The 21,491-nt window shown below is 44.4% G+C and overlaps 1 protein-coding gene across 1 annotated transcript; it reads left to right on the top strand.

The window, feature by feature from the left end:
- Positions 1 to 657: 657 nt before the first annotated feature.
- On the top strand, positions 658 to 21,019 carry MRPS18A (mitochondrial ribosomal protein S18A). Its single transcript, XM_044002182.1, has 6 exons — positions 658 to 813; positions 12,021 to 12,052; positions 13,836 to 13,943; positions 16,775 to 16,898; positions 17,353 to 17,422; positions 20,521 to 21,019. Exons 1-6 carry the CDS (start codon positions 702 to 704, stop codon positions 20,663 to 20,665), a joined length of 591 nt encoding a protein of 196 aa, XP_043858117.1. The 5' UTR covers positions 658 to 701; the 3' UTR covers positions 20,666 to 21,019.
- The last annotated feature ends 472 nt before the right edge of the window (positions 21,020 to 21,491 follow it).

Genomic DNA, 21,491 nt, shown 5'->3' with positions numbered 1-21,491 from the left:
GATAGAGCACCGGCCCTGGAGTCAGGAGGACCTGAGTTCAAATCCGGCCTCAGACACTTAACACTTACTAACTGTGTGACCCTGGGCAAGTCACTTAACCCCAACTGCCTCAAAAAAAAAAAAAAAGTAATAGAACTGATTCTCAAATCCAGATCCCCAGACTTCAAATTCATTGCTCTACTACACTGCATTGCTTTAAACTGCAAGCCATCACCCATATTCATGCAACCCTGACAGTTCATAGAGATTGCACTCTTACCATGCAATTCATTATTGTGATCACAGTGAAGTCCCTGGCAAAGGTCAGAGGCAGTATAGAGCAGTGCGAAGGGAATAAGCATTTATATAGCTCCTACTACATGCCAGGAAATTTACCAATTTGAGAGGTGAATGCTATTATTATCCCATTTTACAGTTGAGATAACTGAAGCCTGGAAAAGTTAAGTGGCTTGCCCAAAGTCACACAAGGCTAGGTGGTTCAGTAGATTGCGTACCAAGCCTGGAGCCAGGAAGACGCAAGTTCTAAATTCAAATCAGACACTCAGTAGCTATACCCCTACCCCAAGTGGGAACTGGAGGAAGAGAAACCAAGATGGCGGCCTCCATGCTGAGGAACATCCTTTTCGCCAGTGCGATTGCGTGTGAGTTGCCCCGGAAGCGGAAGAAGCGCAGGAGCGAGAAGGTCACTGGTGATCTTTACGATGGCGGCCTTCAGGGCGCTGGTGTCGGGATGTGGGCGACTGCTACGAGGTTTCCTGCAGGGACCGGCTCAAGTCAGCTGGGCTCGGCCGCCAGCCCGGGGACTCCGAGAAAGTGAGTACCAGGTTCCTTTAGCAGCCTTGATGGCCTCCACCCAACGTCACCTTCCTCTTACATCTTGGCGCGCTCTTCCTGCAGGTGCTGCTCAGCTAAGCCGGGGGCCTCGGTCTAGGACCTCTTATCCTCTCGTGCTTCTCCCCCCAACCCCACACCCCCGCCTTCATCTTCCTCAGTCCGGGGTCGCGGGGTCCCCTTTCCTCTGGCGCCGGCCCACCCTCAACCCCGGGGACGCCCCTCCCCATTCCTCTCGCATCCCGTCCCCTTCCCCGCGTCCGGAGTCTCGCGCTCCCTTTTCCTCTCGCGCTGCCCCCAGCCCGGGGGTTGCGCGCTCAATACTTTGTCTCGCGCCGGGTTCTCTTGGCCGTGGTCTCGAAATCCTGACTTTGTCTTGCGAGTTTCGCACGCATCGCCCCCCCCACCCTATTTTCCGCGGGGTGGCCCCGAGGCCGGTGACCCAGGATTCCTTTCCCATTCCTCTTAGAGCAACCCTAAGCCAAGATCCCGCGTGGGACCCCCGACTGCTCGGTTTGCCAGGGTTAGGAGAAGGCATGGCCCTTTGAATTGCCAGGATTGCCCCGGCAGTTGTGTGAACCGCAGTTTATTTGACCGTTCTGTCTCTGTTCTGTGGATACCGCCTGGTTTTACTAAGTATCCGAGTACTAGCACTTTATCCAGGCTCGTTCTCTTCTAGGTAACCCCTTCTGAAAGGAAGATTCAGTGACGGGCCATTTCTCTGTCATTTGGACTCTTCCTTAAAGTGATAAGTGGGTCTTTGGCATTGTTTCTGAATGATTTTCACCCTTTGCTGCTGCCTCCCTCGGGGACTCCTTAAGATTGGGAGGCAAGGACTCGTGGGTCCATTCTCCAGGGACTACAGTTGACGTGCAAGCATATTACCTCTTACTTTCTGGGTCTCCTCCCAGAGGGGAAAGGACCTGGTTTTAAGAGCTTTGAGCAGTTCCTTAGAATAGAAATTCAATGACTGGACTGAATGTCCACTTCAAGAGCTGTGGAAAGATACCTTTAAAAAGAGACTACGGTCCTAGAGTACCTTCGAGTCTAATGAGAGGCATTGAAATAGTTACAAGAGAGATAAACATATATTACCAATTTCTGGGAAGAAAGATAGTAGAGCAAGGATGAACCGGTCTCTTGGGAGAAACCTTGGAGGCGTACTTTGAAGAAGTGCTTATCTACATGTTATTTCTCCTTTCCCCTCCCCCTCCTTTAAGCTCTTTGAGGGCCACATCTGTTTCGTTTTCTTTTTTCATATCCTCAGCATAGCACCTAGCACATAGTAGGTGTACAATAAATGCTCATTGATTTAGACTATACTATATAGGCCAGTGCCCTCATTTTACAGATGAGCAAACTAAAGTGTCCCAATGATTTACCTAAAGCCACATCAATGAGTAGTAGCAAAGTCCAGATTTGAACTCAAGTTCTCTGACTCCAAAATCAGTGGGTTCTTTCACTACCTTATGTTGCTAAAAATAACACAAGAAACTAAACTACCTTCATAGTTTGCACAATGCACTTGACTAGCCCAGCTAATGTATGAGCATATTGTTGCATGTAGATTATAAAATTCTGAGACCTGTGTCTCTTTCTGGAAAAAAAAATTAGTTTTTTTTTCTTTTCCAAAGAATTAGAAAATGATAATTAACATTAATGAATGGAAATGCGTTTGAAAATATCCCTTCACTTGGGGCAGCTAGGTGTCGAAGTAGAGAAAGTACCTGCCCTGGATTCAGGAGGACCTGAGTTAAAATATGGCCTTAGACACTTGACACTTATTAGCTGTGTGACCCTGGGCAAGTCACTTAACCCTCATTGCCTTGGGCAGCCCCCTCCCCCCCCCCAAAAAAAAATCTCTTCACTTAAGGACACAGTAAGATTTTTAAAAAAAAAGAATTATGTGGAAGAGTGATGATTATTCCATATTGGTTTGTCCTATACCCTCCCCCACCAAAGATATGTTTGGTTCACATGTAGCAATTGCCTTCTCTCTTTTCTACCTATTGTCATGTCTCTCAAAAAACATTTACCAAGGGGGGCAGCTAGGTGGCACAGTGGATAGAGCACTGGCCCTGGAGTCAGGAGGACCTGAGTTCAAATCCGGCCTCAGACACTTAACACTTACTAGCTGTGTGACCCTGGGCAAGTCACTTAACCCTGATTGCCTCACTAAAATTTTAAATTAAAAAAAAAAAACATTTACCTAGACAAATCAGTAAATAAAAAGATTTTTAGGTAACAGAAAGTAATCACGAAACCTCAAAAAAATCACAGTGCATTACTTTTCCAGCTTAGGTTAGAAAACGGAGATAGACCTAAACCCTACCTGGGGATAGGGTGCAGCAAGAAACAGAACATTCTAGTTCAGGGAAAGGCTGTGTACTAGGGCAAGAAGAGGTCCTCAATTCAGCACAGAGGAGTCTGATGTGCAAGGTACAAGAAAAAGTGCCTCTTATATTCAGTACCAAATTCAGGGTCATAGATTCAGGACAGATGGAGGAGACATTGGTCCAAGACTGTTTGTTATTCCAGGGTGAGTCTTGGACCACTTGGCTATTAACTGAGCAAGGAGCAATTTCAGAAGCAAAGAGCAGCTTTTTTACTTTATGTGAGGGCCAAGCTTTGTGTACTTCTGGAGTGAATGTCAGGGTTGAGCTTATGCTCTGTAGGCCCTTGCTGTTGCTTCCTTGGGGGTACTACTGAGTGTTGAATTATTCTAGTATAACACAAAGATAGCTCAAGCTGAGGACCAGCTTTCAGTGTTACCAACATAGCTAATCCTGGGCAAAGTCAGGAAGTAGGCTAGAAGAATGAACATACAGAAAATTCTACCATAAAAAGCTTTGATGATGACAAGGATACTCAAGATACAAACCTAAAAGAAGAGATTGACTCCAAAGCATCTACAAGCAAAGATTCAACAAAACACAGCTTGGACACAAGTTCAACTAGAATTCCTAGAAAAGATGAAGTCAGAGTTTTTAAATGTTTTATAGATGAAATAAGAGCACTAGCAAGTAAAAACAGAAAAGAAATGAGAACTATGGAAGAAAGAATTTGAAATGGTATTAACAGCTTGGCACAAGAGGTAATAGAACTTTACCAAAGCAACAAACTCCCTGAAAATTAGAATGAACCAAACAGAAGTTAACAATTCCATGAGACAAGAAATGTTTTTTTAAAAAGACAAAAGACTGAGGGAAAGTAGAAAAAAATATAAGATTTCATAGCAAAAACAACTGATCTGAAAAGTAGATTGAGGAGAGAGAATTGAAGCCATTGGACTTCCTTAAAGCCATGACCAAAATTAGAGCCTAGCCATCACATTTCAAGAAGTCATTTTAAAAGAAAAAAAAAAAAACCTGCTCAGATACCTTAGAACCAGTGGGCAAAGTGGGGATAGAAAGAAAGCACACTGATCACCTTCTTTTTTTATTTTTTATTTTTTTTTTTTTTGCGGGGCAATGAGGGTTAAGTGGCTTGCCCAGGGTCACACAGCTAGTAAGTTTCAAGTATCTGAGGCTGGATTTGAACTCAGGTCCTCCAGAATCCAGGGCTGGTGCTTTATCCACTGAGACACCTAGCTGTCCCCACCTTCTTTTTTTTTAAAAAACAAACAAACCAAAACCTAAAATAAAAACTTCCAGGATCATCATAGTCGAAGTCCAAAACTTCCAGATCAAAAAAATATATATACTTCAAGCAGCCAGAAAGTATTTTAAGTACCTAGAAGCAGAGAGTTTGAAATACAATATTCCAAAGGCAAAGGATATGGGCTTGTAGCCAAGAATAACTCATCCAGGAGTATACTCCTACAGGGAGGAAAATGAACATCTAATGAAATAGAGGATGTCAAAGCATTCCTTATGAAAAGAACAGAACTGCATAGAAATACTGAAGTGCAAAAACAGGAATCAAGAGGAACATTATAAAGGTCAATGTGAACAACCATTAAACTCTAAACAAGGATAAACTGTTTACATTCTAATTCCAGTGCCTTCCCTCTGTTGATTATCTCCTATTTATCCTGGTTTCTAGCTTGCTTAGTATATATTTGTTGGCAAGCTGTCTTCCCCATTAGATTGTAAGTTCCTTGAGAGTAGGGATGATCTTTTACCTCTTTTTGTATCTCAAGCACTTAACACAGTGCCTGGCACTTTATATATTGGTTGGCTGCCATTCCATGCATTTCAAACTGGTAATGACACCCACACCCAGGAATTTGGGTTCTAATTAATTAGACCTGGGAAAGAGCATATTATGTTTTGCTGATTTTAAAAGGAGAATGGAAAGGAAGAAGAGAAATATACTAGAGAGGAAGAGTGGGGGAAATTATCTCACATAATCAGGGTATATTAGTAGAAGTCTATATAAACTGGGAGGAAGGAGGAGGGAGAGCGGTTGATACTTGAACCTCACTTTTATATTGGTTAATGGAAGGAAAAAGACATAGTTGAATTTAGAAATACATTTCACTCAACAAGAAGGAAATGGAAGAAGAGAGTAGTGGGAATAAGAGAGAGTAGATTAAATGAGGAATTGGTCCTAAGCAAAACAGACTTAGAAGGTTAAAAAATATTTATAGTAGTAATTTTTGAGCAGCAAAGATTTGGAAACTGAGAGGATACCCACCAATTGGGGAATGGGTGAATAAGTTGTTGAATATAAATGTGATGGAATACTATTCTGTTGTAAGAAATGATGGTGAAGGTGGTTTCAGAGAAACCTGGGAAGATTTATATGAAGACAAATAACGTTGAAAAACTTAGGAATTTTGATCAACGGAATGATAGTCATGATTCCAGAGAACTCCAAAGAAACAATTCTACCCACTTCCAAATAGAGAAGTAATGAACTCAGAGTACAGATTGAGACTTTTTTTGGATGTGGCCAATGTGGAAATTTTACTATATATGTCAGGAAGAGGATTTATATTTGACTATACATGTCAAGGAGGTTTGTTCATCATGAGGGGTTTCAGTTTTCTTAATTGGAGGAGGGGGTGGGAGAAAGAAGGTAGATTTTTCGTTGGGAAAAAAACACCATTTTTTGACCTTTATAAAATTATTTAATATGCCCCCCACCCCCAATTACATGTAAAAACGATTTTTTAATGCAATTCAGGCAGGGGGAGCAGAGGACAGTGCTACAATCGAGTTGCGTTTCTTGTCCAGGGTCACACAGCTGCTAAGTGTTTGAGGTCAAATTTGAACTCAGGTCCTCCTGACTCCAGGGCCAGTGCTCTATCCACTGCACCACCCGGCTGCCCCCTTAACCTTTGCTTTTTAGAATTTTGAGTTCCATGTTATTATATATGATTGTGATGGAACGCTGTTGTGCTATAAGAAATTACAAGCAGGATGCTCTCAGAAAAACCTGGACTTACAGGAACCTTGTAAAGTGAAATGAGCAGAACCAGGAGAACATTGTATACAGCAACAACTGTGAATGCCTTAGCCATTCTCAGCAATACAATAATTAGAGACAGTTTTGAAGGACCTACGATGAAAAATGCTATCCACCTCCAAGAAAGAACTGATGGAGTCTGAATACAAATCAAAACATATTTTTTCTTTATTTTTCTTGAGGCTTTGTTTGTTTGTATTTTCTTTCACAACATGACTAACATGGAAATAAGTTTTTAATGGATGCACATGTATAACCTATATCAAATTGCTTGCCTTCTCTGTATGTGGGTGGATGGGTGGGGGGAATTTGGAACTCAATTTTTAAAAAAACAAATATTAAAAATTGTTTTTACATGTAATTGGAGAAAAAATTTAATTTTTTTTACAAATTCCCTCCCTTTCCTTCCCCCCCCCCCCATTAAGAAGGTAAGCAGTTTGATAGTGGTTATGCATGTGCAATTTTGGACGTTTTTTAAAAAGGATTAAGGCTAGGGGGGGCAGCTAGGTGGCGCAATGGATAAGGCACTAGCCTTGGATTCACGAGGACCTGAGTTCAAACCCAGCCTCAGACACTTACTAGCTGTGTGACCCTGGGCAAGTCACTTAAACCCCATTGCCCTGCAAAAAAAAAACAACAAAAAAAAAACAAAACAAAACAAAAAAAGGATTAAGGCTAGACTGAAGAAGTTTATACTATTCCTGATAAGAAGTGTCAAATTTCTTCCTGGACAATTCCAAATCATGCCATCATGGCTTCAGCCAACACTCCCTTCCTTCCCCTCCTCCCCCCAACTTCTGAATATGTGTTGTCTTTCCTTATCAGATTGTAAGCTTCTTGAGGGCATGGACTGGCTTGCTTGCTTGCAGTACCTGGCATACTGTAAGCATTTTTAAAAAAAAAAATTTTCATTCATTCATCACATTTCCAACTATGTCTCAGTTTTAATCACACCTGCTTGCTCTGCAAGTCACCTTTTCTTAGTAGCAAATGCCAATTCCTACACTTGAAGTGCTCTCCCTCAACCAAATTATTTGCCTTCCCAGTGTCAAAACTCTACTTAAGACCTTGTCTTTATGTAGACTTTTGAGAATAGTCTCACCTAAGTGTTGGCTGCAATTTCTATAGAAACTTCTCCTGATCTTTGATCACACTTGGTGCTCTCATCAACTCCCTTGGATTTAGTTGCCATCTCTATACTGATGATTCTCAAAACAGATATACCTATCCTGCCCCAGACTCTCTGCTGACCGCCAATCTCACATCTCCAACAGTCTTTCACATATCTTAAACTGCATGTCCAGTAGATGTCTTAAACTAAACATGTTCAAGACAGAACTCATCTTTCCCCCTAACTCTCCCCATCTCCAACCTTCCCTATTACTGTCAAAGGTAACAGCATTTCCCTAGTCACTCAAGCTCACAACCTAGGAGTCATCCTGGATTCCTTCCTCCCTCTCACTCCCCATGTCCAACCTGTTGCCAAAGCCTGTTCAATCACTTAAGCAACATCTCATACACTCCCCCTTCTCTTACACTACTACTACTCAAGTACCAGTTCATCACCTCATCACTGGATTATTACAATGGCCTACTGGTGGGTCTGCCTATTCATCATCTTCCCTCTCAAATCCATTCTCCATTCAGCCTCTAGACTGATCTTCTTAAAAACATATGTGGAGGCGCAGCTAGGTGGCGCAGTGGGTAAAGCACTGGTTCTGGAGTACCCGAGTTCAGGAGTACCCGAGTTCAAATCTGGCCTCCGACACTTGACACTTCCTAGCTGTGTGACCCTGGGCAAGTCACTTAACCCCAATTGCCCCGCAAAAAAAAGATAAAGCACTGACCTTGGATTCAGGAGGACCTGAGTTCAAATCCAGCCTCAGACACTTGACACTTAACTAGCTGTGTGACCCTGGGCAAATCACTTAACCCTCATTGCCCCGCCCCCCAAAAAAACAAACCATATATTGGATCATGTCATTCCCATACTCATTAAACTCCCTATTGCCTCTGAAGCCAAATACAAAATGTTCTGCTTGGCATTCAAAACCCTTCAAAATGCTGCTGCCTCCTACCCTTCCAGTCCTATCCCTTCCTCCCCTGACTCGTGCTTCAGTCCAGTGATGCTGGCCTCCAGACTGTTCCGTAACCCTGGGATGCTCTCCCTCCTCAACTCTCTCTACTAACTTCCCTGGCGTCCTATAAGTCCCAACTAAAACCCCACCTTCTATAGGGAACCTTCCCCAACCCTTCTTAACTCCAGTGCCTTCCTGTTGTTAATTATTTCCTATTTACCCTGTATATAGCTTAATTGTATATATTTGCTTGCATCTTCTCTCTCCCACTCAATGATAAACTCCTGAGAGCAAAGACCATCTGTGGCCTCTTTTTGTATCCCCAGTGTCTAGCGCAGTGCCTAACACATAGTGAGTACTTAATAAATGTTGTTTGCCCACCACATATCCTCCATCTTTCCTACTTATATTTGATTCTCCTGCACATACTCTCTGCAGTTCTGTGACACTGGCTCTTTGCTGTTTCTTGAACATAACAACAATCTTATATTCTGTCTCACTGGCCTTTCCGTCCTCGTTTCCACCTCTGGGTTTCTCTCAAGTCTCACTCGCTAAAAGAAGCTTTTCCCAGTCCTCCTGAAACTCAGTGCCTCTGAGACTCCAGTTCATCCTGTGTTTATCTTGTTTGTATGGAATTGTTTGCATGTTGTCTCCCTCATTAGACTGAACTCCCTGAGAGCTAGCACTGTTAGGTTTTTGCCTTGCTTTGGATCTCCAGTGCTTAGCACAGTACCTAGCACATAGTAGGGCTTCATAAATGCTGTTTGACCGACAGACTTTTCTACTTCTGATACTTATAAAGTATGCAGTTGAAGTCATTCATTATATTTTTGTTTACCGTGTGTTTATGTTCATTGGCGCCTCACCAATTGTTATTTGGTATAATTTAATTCATTTTGGACTCCTCCTTGCCATTTATTTACCAAAAAGACCTCTTTGTAAGGTCTTTGGAGTCTATACTTGGACTCATTGAAAGGAAGGCACGCACCATTGTGTATTTATTTGTTTTACTTCCCTTTCACCATCCAGGGCAAGGACTATATAGTCTGTCTCTGTAATTCTTTACCCTGTATGATACAGTACGGAAAATTGTGACATGATTTTAGGGCAGACTGTTTAATGTGCACAATTAATGCTCAGTCGTATTGAGAAGTCCTTAAAAAAGAACTTTCTTAGTAATAAGTTTAACCTTAGAGAATTCTCCTACCATGATCCTTCCTCTCTGTTCCTGTCACAGCCATATTTTAGCATATAAGGAAAATACGATCTTTCTTAAGCCTTTTTATTTATGTTTCTAATTCTCAGGGCTCTTTTCCTTTCTCTGTACTTCCCCCATTCACCCTGAATGGGCAGTAAATGAAATAGCAGCCAGGAGAAAACTCGATCTCGGGTTTTGTTTGGTTCTGACATTTTTTGTTTGGGGTAATGAATGTCTCAGAAATATTTGATTTCTATCTCTCATTTTTAATGGTTACAAAATATCTCATTGGGTTTATTCCAGTCTCCAGCCTAACCCTTATCCCCTCCACTGAGACACCTCCCCTATCAAAGGTCACTTCTGGCTTGACAAATTGTCTCTTAGATAAGTATCTGCCTGTTGTTTTACCCACTTGCCTATAGTAAGATGATTTATTGGCTTGCATTTGCTATGTGGGGAATCTCTAGAACAGTGGAGTTTGCCATGTGCTTTGATCTCTTTTCCAGGGGCCAGTAGGATGACTTCAGGGTTTGGTTCATTGCCGTAAGTGGTGTGTGTTTTGTTAGGGTTGTTTACCTCATGGTTGGGACCCAAGTGCCTCCATAGACGAAGGGAACACATGTTTATCCAATTTCTGTTTCAGTGCATTATGCTTTGCTCTGAGTTGGGTGGTACCCTAATCGGTCTCCTTTTGTTTCCCATTGTGGTTCTCAGAAACAGGCCCAGGCCCACTCCCAACCCCCAACCTGTTACCCATGACTTGTCCTCATCCTCCCTTGGTTTATACATCTGCAGATTTTCCATGGTACCTTGTTTTTATTCAGTCCTGTGCTGGGCCAAGGATGCCCTTTCCTTGTTTTTCTTGTTGGAAATCCTGCTTGCTAGTTATGTCACTGTTCAGTGAACCCCATGTTTCCCACCAACTTTGTAATTGTGCCCTGTTCCAAACCCATGGGCCAGTTGAATTCCATTCTTCTCTGTGTTTATCAGACAACTACAGGGCTACTCCAACCATTGATACTGCTTATGCTTCTGGTGCTAAATTTGAAGACAGACATTCTGGCGTAAGGAGCCCGACTACATAATCTGGTCTAGAGAGAAAGGGACTAGTGCAGGTCGTTTCTGTGTCCTCTTCAGTGGGAGGCTCGAAGCTAACAGATCCCTGGTAGCATCCTAGGCTTCTAGTTGGGTTATGAGATTCTCCCTTTTTTCCCCCAATACATTTCTCATCTCTCTCATTTTGAATATCAAATCTTTGCTTCATGGTGGATGGTTTCACACAGTAAAACTAGGTATAACCAGTCCACTGTAGCTGAAGCGCCATGAAGATATGGTTTCAGTGTCCTGGAAAGTAGTGACAGCCTGGCTTAAATGTCCAAGGTTTTTTTGGCAAGGTGAAGGGACTATAAAAACGAGTTTAATTCCAAATTAGTAGGAGCATATCAAGAGAATAAAAAGGGCTCTTGTGTTATCCCCTAGTTGAACAGTTTGCCTAAAGTTGTAGTCATAAGACCTAGATTTAAATTGTAGTTCTGACCCTTACTAGCCCTGTGACCATGGCTAAGTGATGTCACCCTTCTGAGCCTGCTTTGTAAGCCTACAATTTCTAAATAGAAGCAAGGACTGTTATTTCAGTATTCCTTTGGATTTTGCTAAAACTGTCACTCTATGGTCAGCTCATCCTGATCAGGCTGCTTCAGCAATGACAAGCCAGGAAAGTGGTCATTAGTCTCCCAGGTCTTCCTGGGCCCGCTGAGTTGGTGTGGAGTTTGCAGAGTTCTGATGCAGAAGTAGATGAACTTCTTTCTTACCTTTCATCTCCATGTATAAGTAACATGTTGCAACTCTGCAAAGAGATGGGAAAGAGATGGGAAAGAACTAAGAAACCAAAAAAATTGCTACTCCAAACCCCTACAACCTTTCTCCATAAATGTGAGTGATGATTTTCTCTCGTGAGTATGTATTCTCACCCACTGTGGACCTGCTAGGAGCAAAGTTAGTCCAGCTCTTGGCTCTTAGCACGTAACATTAGCAAACTCTTAGAGGCTATGGACTGTTTCTCTGTAATTCTCTTTGTAAAGGGTCATATGCCATTAGATGATTACTAAAGTCTTTTCTGGGATGTTACTGTAAAGAGCCTCAGGTAATATTTGTGAAGGACTGCAAGGTAAGCCATCCCCCAACTTCTCAGAATCTGTTGTCATTTAGAGGGAAATGGCAGAGATAAAGTGCTTCTGGACTGCGTCAAATGAATTCCAGCTTAGAAAGACCCAAAGCTTTTTACAGGGAGGACTCGTGTGGGGACCTCTTAAAATCCCAAAGTGGGAGCCACAGGCAAGTTCTATAAGCAGTGTGTTTTCAAAGTTGCCCTGGATGGGTCCATGGGAGCTCACAAGATCTATATTCTACTTTCTGCGTGTGTAAAATTTGAGCTCTGTGATTTAAACTTTTCCTGTTTCTTATTAAACAGCTAACCTAATTTTTCTCCTTTGTCTCTGTAGTCGTGGAGATCCAAGAAGGGAAGACAACTATTGTAAGTATCATAGCATTGACCAGTTGGAATTATCATTCTTGGAACTGCTGAGCCATTACATTATTAGAAGAAAGCCTCAAACTAGCCCTGATTGGGGGCTTCCTGGATCCAACACCAGCTCCCTCTGAGACCATAAGTCCTGAAACCTGCATCTTTCTAGCTGTGCATTGTCTTGGCTTAGTCCAGAAGTCTCTAGGCTTGGAATGAGATACTGTTACTTGATAATGGCCTGGGTTCATATTGCCTTTTGAATTACAGAGTCTCAGAGGTCTTCTTTGATAATATCTTTGTCAGGTTATGGAATTCTCTGTTTTCAGAAGGAGAAGAACTCTGTCTCACTAAATTGGCTCAGAGCCCAAAACCTAAACTGCACCTCCTTTTCTATGTCCCTAAAGGGACTAAGCTGTTTTTGTAGTAGTGCTGTTAGGGAATGATCATCTTTGCCTTTTGTCAGACCCTTTGGCCTTTCCCTCATTAATGAAATTTTTAGGGTACCTATGGTTGGGCCCCCTCTCAAGTTAAAGCCATTGTGCCAAGATTCCCTAACTTTTAAAAATCTGTTCTCACTGGTCTCCATGAAAGCCCTGCAGCCAGCACTCTTCAGAGAGCTCTCAAGGTGCTTGAACCAACAGCTCAAAACAGGGATTCCCCACCCCCCACCCCCCGGCCAGTCATGGTGAAGTCAGTTGTCCTGTAGGAAGCCTGGGCCCCTGCCCTTTGTATTGCCAGAAGACTAACATGTATCATCACTTGACTCACCCAAACCCCTCAAGGGTGTCTCCTTTAATTATGGAGTAGGACAGTCATTCACTCTGAAGACCCAAAGCAGAACGACCCAAACCACCAACCTTTAAGATGTGAAGAGTTTTCTTTATTCTAGAAGTGAACCTGTAGAAGGCAGGCATGCGTGGCGCTGGATCCGTAATTCATCACAAAATCCTGTGGCTTTTGACAAGCCCTGTCAATAAGTCTTCCCTTGTGTCCTGCCATACCTCAGCCTCACCCAGAGTCTCATCTTTTCTCACAGCCCTCAAGGGCCCACACCCTCTATGTTCCAGCCACAAATCCTGCCCCCTTTTCTCCTCTGACCGTTCCCATGTCCATGGAAGGTGCAGGTTCCTAGATGCTGTCCTCAGTGCTATCTCTGCTCCCACACCCCATGATATCTTTCCAGCATTACTTTCCACCTCCACTTCTAGTAGGAGCTGGGTATTTGGCAGGGATGGTTTGTTGCTCTTAGCAACTTCAAGACTAAATTATAGTAGGAAGAGAACATAATCTAGGCCAAGACTAATTGAACTCATTTCGTATATGACCTTATCCAGGTTTGAAAGGTGGCATCCATACCAATGAAGCCCTCTTCCTCCAATCCCAGCCTTGATATCTTTGCCCCTGTTAAGGGATAGGTGGGTTCTAATAGGCCAATGTAAGAGCACAGTTCTGTGCCTATTCAGAATTTTTAAATGTTTTATTGATGTTTTGGGGGAATTCTGTCACTGTCACTTCCAGTGACTCTTCTCTTCCTCCTCCCCACCAGAATCTTTCCTTGTAGCAAAGAAAAAGTTAGTCTCTTCATTTCTGACTAACCAAGGGCCAACTTGTTATCTCCTGTTCAGCAAAAGTTTTGACACTTCGGGCTGGAGAGATTTGTTGGATCAGGTACTTCCAAGAGACCCTGCAATAGAGCTCTTCACCCCCAGTTTCTACATCATGATCAATATTAAGTATATATATTAAATAGGATGTTTGCTTCAATACCTGACCTCTCCTCTCTGCTTCTTAGATTGAAGGCCGAATCATAGAGACTTCCAAGGTGGCACCAGATCCTCCTAACCCCTCTGGCCAGTGCCCAATCTGTCGTTGGAATCTGAAACACAAGTATAACTATACGGTGAGTGTACCTTTTGACTAGGTTAGCCCAAAGAGAATTAGCCACAGGTGCAAGTATCTCTTCTGATGTTCAGTGTAAATCAGTCCTCATGTTTGCCTTATTGTTGCTAGATCTAGAGAGGAGAGAGTTGGGTCCAAGGTTTGACTGAGGATCAGGGATACCTGGGTTCTTTTCTCTAGCCCTTCCTGTGTGGGTTGTGTTTCCTCAGGAGATTCCCATCATATTTTGTTTGGGCTTCTCCTGTAGCGTATATTTGAGGACACTCAAATGGACTAGACAGAATACTTCCACTTCATCTACAAAGAACTTTCCTTGCCATCCAGGAATGGTTTTGACCACTGCTCTGTGTTGCCCAACACTGTGACATTTGTCATTAGTATTAGACCCTGTCACTTTGAAAGCATCCATTTCTGAAAGAGCTGAGGGGAAGTAGGGAGAGTTGGGGGAGAGACTCAGTGACAGATCACATCTTTACAGAAAACTTTGCCTTGCTTCTTAGCACTTGCTGAGTTTTCCATAACATGGTGGTTGGTGTGGATTCTGGGCTAATTAGTTCCACAAGAGGCCAAACCTAAAAAGAAAAATGTATCAAGTAGGTTTGAGCTGAGATAGATGTTCCTTGGCCCCTTCTGGGGAATGAGAATGACTAAGAACCACAATGCAATCATGTGGTGAAAAGGGTAGCATGTGCCTGTGAAGCCTGGACATAATGACCTAAGTGATTCTTCAGGGTGCTCATCCCTTAGGGCCACCTGGAGTAAGAAGCTTGATAGCCCACCTTAAATGCCAGTACCTCTCATTAAATGTGCCTAGAGTTGGCTTCTTGTGGCATATGTTTGGCACTAGAGTTGGCAATGCTGCTCAGAGTGCAGCAGCATGAGAGGGAGCTGAGAGCCCACACCTGCCCAGCCACCAAACACAGGCATCGGTGCCCCAGGGGCACTCTACCCACTGGCTTTTCCAGGAAATGCACAGCCAGTACTTGGCTCTGTTTATCCAACAGAAGAAACCCAATCCCCTTCTGAGGTGAAGGCTAAATTTGTTTTTGCTTTCACCCCCTCCACTCAGATATGTTCAAGCTACATAGAGCTGTCAGCTCACTCAGCAGTGCTCGCAGGGGGCTGGGGCTGTGAGTCTGGCTTATTAGCCCACATTAATCCAATCCAAGTTGTTTTCATCAGATGCTGAAGATTACAGGGGTGGGAATTGGGGGCCTGTGTCCCTCAGGAGCTGTCCAATGATTTAAACAAATCTGCTGTTACACAGCTTGGCTCCCGCCAGTGCAGCAAGTTAATTTCATGGAACATGACCACTGAGGCTGGTGTGCCAGGCCCCTAGAGGAGGGTGGAGGGGTAATTTTTATTTAACCCCACTTTGTGTTCTCATGGCATTTTCCCAGCAACACAGGATTCCAGGATGGCTTCCTTCCTTATGGCTGGTTCTTATTGTTCTTAACCCTGCAATACCTCCAAAGCAGTCTGAAAAGCTGGATAAGCCTAGTAAAGACATGACAGGGAAAGTTGAAGCCAGCATAGCACATACATCTTGTCACCATGGAGGAAGAAAACCCATGATGAATATCTCCTTACCCCAGACCCCTTATAACTCTTCTCATTCACAGCTTTTGCCCACTCCAACCCTTCTGATCATGTAACTGGACCCAGTACCTTACCAAGGCACGTCTTGCTGTATATGCCCTGGTTTGTCACGTTTTGGCTGCAAGGGTGGGCCTGGATTTCCCCCACACCATCCATCCATGCTAATGGGACAACTAATGTCATAAATACTCTCCATCTTGGAAAAGAGATCCCTCAGGTTCCAATTCCCATAAAGAAAGATGCTTTAGGGGCAGCTAGGTGGTGCAGTGGATAGAGCACTGGCCCTGGATTCAGGAGGACCTGAGTTCAAATCTGGCCTCAGACACTTGACACTTACTAGCTGTGTGACCCTAGGCAAGTCACTTAACCCTCGTTGCTCCGCGCCCCCCCCCCATCCCCCCAAAAGAAGAAGAAACTTTAGCAAAAGAAAAAAACTAAACTCTTTTTGGGCAAGGCAATTGGGGTTAAGTGACTTGCCCAGGGTCACACAGCTAGTAAGTGTCAAGTGTCTGAGGCCAGATTTGAACTCAGGTCCTCCTGAATCCAAGGCCAGTGCTTTATCCACTGCGCCACCTAGCTGCCCCTAGAACTAAACTCTTAAGAGGGTACCTCATTACCTCTTCGACAACTGAGGACTGACCAAACAAATAATGGTATATGAATAGAATGGAATATTATTGAACCCTAAGAAATGATGAAAGATACATATGAACTAATAAAAAGTAAAGTGAGCAAAACCAAAAGAACAATTTATGCAATGATAACAATGTAAAGAGAACAGCTTTGAAAGACTTGGACTTAATTCTTATTTAATGACGGTGATCCACTGTGTCTCTGGAAGACTTAGGATGAAACATGTTAACCACCTCCTGACAAAGATGATTGGCAAAGACATGGGTTTTTGACCTTGGCCACTGGATTTGTTTTGACTATGCTTGTTACAAGGTTTTATGTTTGGGTTTTTTCTCTAGGTTTTTAATTGGGGGAGGAAGGGTTTCACATTAGTGATGCCCCAAAATAGGGCACTGAAGACATGAAAAAGAAGTTCAGAAAGAAGCACAGAGAAACAGGACAGTTTTGAAGCAAATGGTTTGATATGGGGATTTACCATTTCATATACAATCTTTTTTGTGTTCTGCTCTATTTACAATCCCTTTTTTTGGCATTTAAGGTCGTAATAAAATTATAAAGAGATGCTTTAGTTCCTAAAAACATGCCTACTTCTGCCTGTAGGATGTCCTTCTACTGAGTCAGTTCATCCGGCCCCATGGGGGAATGCTGCCCCGGAAAATCACAGGCTTATGCTTGGAAGAGCATCGGAAAGTGGAAGAGTGTGTGAAGATGGCCCACCGGTCAGGTAGTTTCCCCTCTCTGCCCCCCCCACCTCAGGAAGTGAGCCCCCTACTCAAAAACATTAGGATAGGGGAGCCATAAGGTATCCATCTATTTCCACAGTATTCCTTGTATTTAGTTGGGATGAAAGCAGTTTTTGTTGTTCAGTCGTTTTTCAGTCATGTCTGACGGTGACCCCATTTGGGGTTTTCTTGGCAGAAGATAAAGGAATTGAGACAAACAACATGAAGTGACTTGCCCAGGGTCACATAAGCAGTGTCTATGGCTGGATTTGAATTCAGGAATATGTCTTCACTCTAGGATAAGCACTCTATCCACTGCACCACCCAGCTGCCCATGAAAGCAGGCATGTTTCTAGCAACTAGGCTGCTGCTCCCATAGTTTAACTCGACCTTATCTCAGGAATTGGGAAAGAAGCTGTACAGTGGCTTCCCTAACACAGATTTCCCTTCATCTAGGTCTGCTGCCAAATCATAGGCCTAAGCTTCCTGAAGGATTTGTTCCCAAGAAAAAACCCCAACTCAATAGGTGAGTGAACTAGGTACTGATCACAGTGGGTGGCTGTGGGCTAGCTAGTTACTCCTTCCCTAACACCCATTCAGTTACTCCCTGGCCCCTCAGCCATCAATGGCAATGTGGATGAGGAAGCACTGGGTACATATGTCTCCGATGGCAGCATAGTCAGTCATCACTCTATATCCTGGGACACAGAGTTCTGTTGATTCCTGTTTCCTTTCCCTTCCCCCACTCAGCTGCAGTTTACATCGTTCACACTCCATTTGGCCTGGAATATGGGTGGGAGAAAAACCCCTGGGATTCCTCCTCTGTCTTTCCATAAGGAAACTTAGGAAGAGTAAGAGTTAGAGTTGAAAAGTACATCCTGTCACCTATCCTTACTTGTTGGGCATTAGGGGGTGTTAATCCTCTGTTTATGACATCACACTCTGTTGCCATGGGGATGCCAGAGTAGTTTTCTGAACTTTTAATATCCTTGCTCTCTCCCAGCTCTGGGGTTACCAAAGGGCAGAAACAGACATAGAAAGTGGTAGAGAGGCCTCAAGACTTTCTGTGGTCTTTCTGTGACTAAAGGAAGGGGTGCTGTGTGAGCTCTCGAACATGACCCATTCCTTGCCCTTACACCAGCTCTCCTAAAATGCAGCTGGTTTCCAAAATAGGCAGTAACTCCCTTTCTAACATCTATAGAACTGTACGCCAAGTTCTCTTTTCACCACCCAATCCTGCCCCCAGCCCTGTGATGTTTCTTTGTTGTAGGTGTGTTTATACAGAATTGTCTTTGGGTTTTCTCTGATTACCTCCAACCCAACTGTGTGTCCTCCTTCCCCTCATCTCCACCCCTTCCCTCATGCTGTTGCTGGCAGGTCTCTCTCAGTGAAGGAGCATGTGTGTCTGGCTCAGCTAAGGCGTTTCACAAAGCAAGACTACTGCCTTCTTAGCCTCCTTCCTCACCTCCCTCACTCCCTGGGAGTGTCTAAGGAAATGCAGAGTCTGGGGAACTGAAGCAGCAGAGAAGCAAACCAGTACATTTCTGTTGTGTCGAGGGAGGGTGGGCGGGTGGGGGGGGTGGAACATGGGGCTTGTTTGGGGTGCATTGTGTTGCCGATGGAGGTAAAGCTGCCTTAGCATTAAACTACTTTGCCGTAGCATTGGCATCAGTCCCACTTCCACCTGTGCTTCCCACATTGGTAGCTTACGTTATCTACCAGCAGCCTGGAGGAGACATAGGACACATGTCACCCTCTTCCTGCCTTCTGCCTTACCCAGATCTGCTGCTGTGTGTAGTATTTGGGGTGGACCTCGCCTTCTTCTGGCTTTGTAAAAGACAACAGTGAGCCCAAGGACACAGTTCATCATGCCTCTCAGGCCTTTGAAGAGAGGCAAGGGTGCCTCCCCTTAAATCCGGTGTCCTTTAATATGACACAATATTGATGGCATGGGGAACTATAGGATTGCTCAAAGGGGCACAGAGGAAACAAACTTCCCTTATGAGGCAGGGAGTCTGACAAGAAGGGCCTTGAGTTATATGCATGGCCTTAAAACCACCTGGATCTGAGGACCAAAGGAGGCCCCATAATGGGGTCTAAGCTTTCCCCTTTCCTCTCTTCCATAACTCCTGTGCTGCAAGAGGGTTGGGAAGGTACTGATCTGGGAAGAAAACTTGAATTGCTCCTGCAGTTTGGCTGTTCCCAGAGAACTTATTGGAGCCCACCCAGCCATTCTCCTTGCCAGCTGGCCACTCTCTGTGGCACTGATACTAGGCCCAAGGCTAGCTGGAACTTCACTCTCAGGTCAGATCCTTCTAGGACAAAGGGAGAGAGAATAGCTTTGGGCCAGCAGCACCAGAGAAACTGCTTAGCTTCATGATTTGTCTGGGTACCTCAGTTTCTTTCCCCGTAAGCAGTTACCTCCTATAGTGGACAGCAGTGCACATTCCATTTTCTCCCTGATCCTATCTCTTACTTTTTCCTGTGTGTATAGTCTGAACAGGAACATAATCAAGGAAGTTATTCATGTTTGGGATAGCCAGATGAAGTACTCTTCATCCCCAGGGACTTTGACCTTCATGTCCAGCCCCTCTCCTTGGTTCCTTTTGGGATTAGTCCTTGAGGCCATCTCAGTGCCCACACCCTGCTCTTCCATTTTGGAGGGTGGCTCCCTTTTTCCCCTCTTTGTAGGGCACAAAGAAGGGAAGCATTCTCATCTTCAAGGAGCCAGAGGTCAGTGGAACACAGTTGAAATATATCAGTTAAGGGGCTTTAGAGCACAGCTGGGTGAGGCAAGCATGTTGAGTGGGGGCCAGGGCTTTCCAGGCATGGCTGGGGCCCTTTATGGGGATGCTAGCCTTTGCCATTGCTGAGCCTCCAGAGCAGGCTGTGGCCCAAATTTCATTCTGGACAAAGGAAGCCTCAGCCCCTCTATCGTGAGCCATTTTTCCCGGAACCAACAGCCTTGGCCCTCCTCTCCACAAGAGGCCAAAGGAGCATGCCTAGACTCACTCTCTTCCCCAGTCAGTCTGCACCCATAGCTTCTCCCCTCCCCCCCCCCCCTGCCTTTGGCTCCTATTCCTCCTCGGGGAGGGGGCTCGGAGGTTAAGCACAGGCTATGGCTGCCCAAGGGAGCTGCCCCTGGCGCTGGAGCAACTATCTGAGCCAAATGAGTAAGAGCAAAGGCCTTTTTTGCCCAAGCACTTATATCAGCCTCTCCTTTCTCTGGTCGAGGCCAAAAAGAATGACTTAGGCTCTGAGCATCCGCTTCCTCCCTCCTCCTCTACATATACACAAACACTGACAACTCATAAAGATCAGGGAAGCGTGTGGCCCTGTGCTGCCTGCCGACCCTGACCCCAGCTACACACACTCGGCAGCTACAGCAGTCAGGAGCCCCATTTGTTTATAGCATGCTAAGCTGCTCACTCCCTGGAAGGCCAGAAGTGCTTCCTTCAAATGAGTGAGACTGTAGTAGGGCAGTGGGAAAGCCAGCACCCCCATTCTTCATCTTCCAGATTGGTCAGAATCAAGATCTAGATAGTTTTTATCTACTATGGTACTGAAAATGAAGAAATTCCCCACAAGTCCTCATTATACTGTTCTATCTACCTCCCTCTACAGGTACCTGACGCGTTGGGCTCCCCGCTCTGTCAAGCCCATCTTAAAGAAAGGTCCGAAATGGAACAAAGTTCGAATGGCTGTGGGCTCCCCCCTGCTTAAGGATAATGTCAACTACACAGGCAAACCCCTAGTGATGTACCACTAAAAGGAGGGAGTGGTTTCTAAGATCTTGGCCAAAGTCCCCAAGCCTCGCTGATGGGAGCTATCTCCCATCATTTCCAAGAAAGAACTGGAAAGCAAATCCAGCCTAGAACTGCTGCAGACCCAAATGTCTTCACAGTTCATTATTCCTAACCAAAATGTGGACAAAAGGGAAGGCAATAATAATGTGATCCTGATTCTAATGGAACTTCTCATGGAGTCATGGGCTCTAAAGCAGCTGTTAGTGATGGGGTGGCCATCGGCAGTTGCCATGAGGTATCATGACTGGCTTTGACTGAACCTTTGAGTTGAGTGATATATTGCCCAAGAAATGCCATAAAACAAGATACTTGCTAAACCACTTGATGTGTGCTTAGTTAGGAAACTGGAAATTACTGGACCCTCAGCATCAAGTTGTACAGCTTGGAGACTTGGGAAATAATGGGATTGAAATCCTGTAGTTGATAATACATGGGTGCCAAGAGGATGCAGTTGGATGTGTGCCCAGCCTCTTCCTCTGGAGATCCTAACTGCTTGTGAGTTTTGAATAGGGGGTTGAAGGAAGCTGCTCTGCTCTGAGTACAAGTCCTGGCTCGAAGCTTAAGTCACCCAAAGAGGGGACCCTGGATGGGCCTTCCCATCATTTGGGCATAATCTGTCCCTCTGCCCATTTGCCCTTTGGCATTCCTTCCCAACCTGCATCCCTCCTACCTGCTGTGTCACCAGAGTGGCCATCTCAAAGCAGAGGAGAGGAATGGGCAAGTACACTGTAAACGAGTAATACAGATGGGTTTATGAAAATATTATTCATTTTTCTGTATATAAAGTAG

This window comes from Dromiciops gliroides, chromosome 4 (assembly GCF_019393635.1).
Source record: "Dromiciops gliroides isolate mDroGli1 chromosome 4, mDroGli1.pri, whole genome shotgun sequence".
NCBI lineage: Eukaryota > Metazoa > Chordata > Mammalia > Microbiotheria > Microbiotheriidae > Dromiciops > Dromiciops gliroides.
Note: the sequence above shows the minus strand (reverse complement) of the source record. Positions and strands in the feature narration are given on the sequence as shown.

What these genes read in the sequence shown, in the direction of transcription:
- MRPS18A (XM_044002182.1), top strand. Translation starts at nt 702, where the DNA reads ATGGCGGCCTTCAGGGCGCTGGTGTCGGGATGTGGGCGACTGCTACGA. An exon ending in AAGAAGGGAAGACAACTATT is followed by an intron (nt 12,053 to 13,835) that starts GTAAGTATCATA and finishes TCTGCTTCTTAG; the next exon opens with ATTGAAGGCCGAATCATAGA. An exon ending in GAAGATGGCCCACCGGTCAG is followed by an intron (nt 16,899 to 17,352) that starts GTAGTTTCCCCT and finishes CCCTTCATCTAG; the next exon opens with GTCTGCTGCCAAATCATAGG.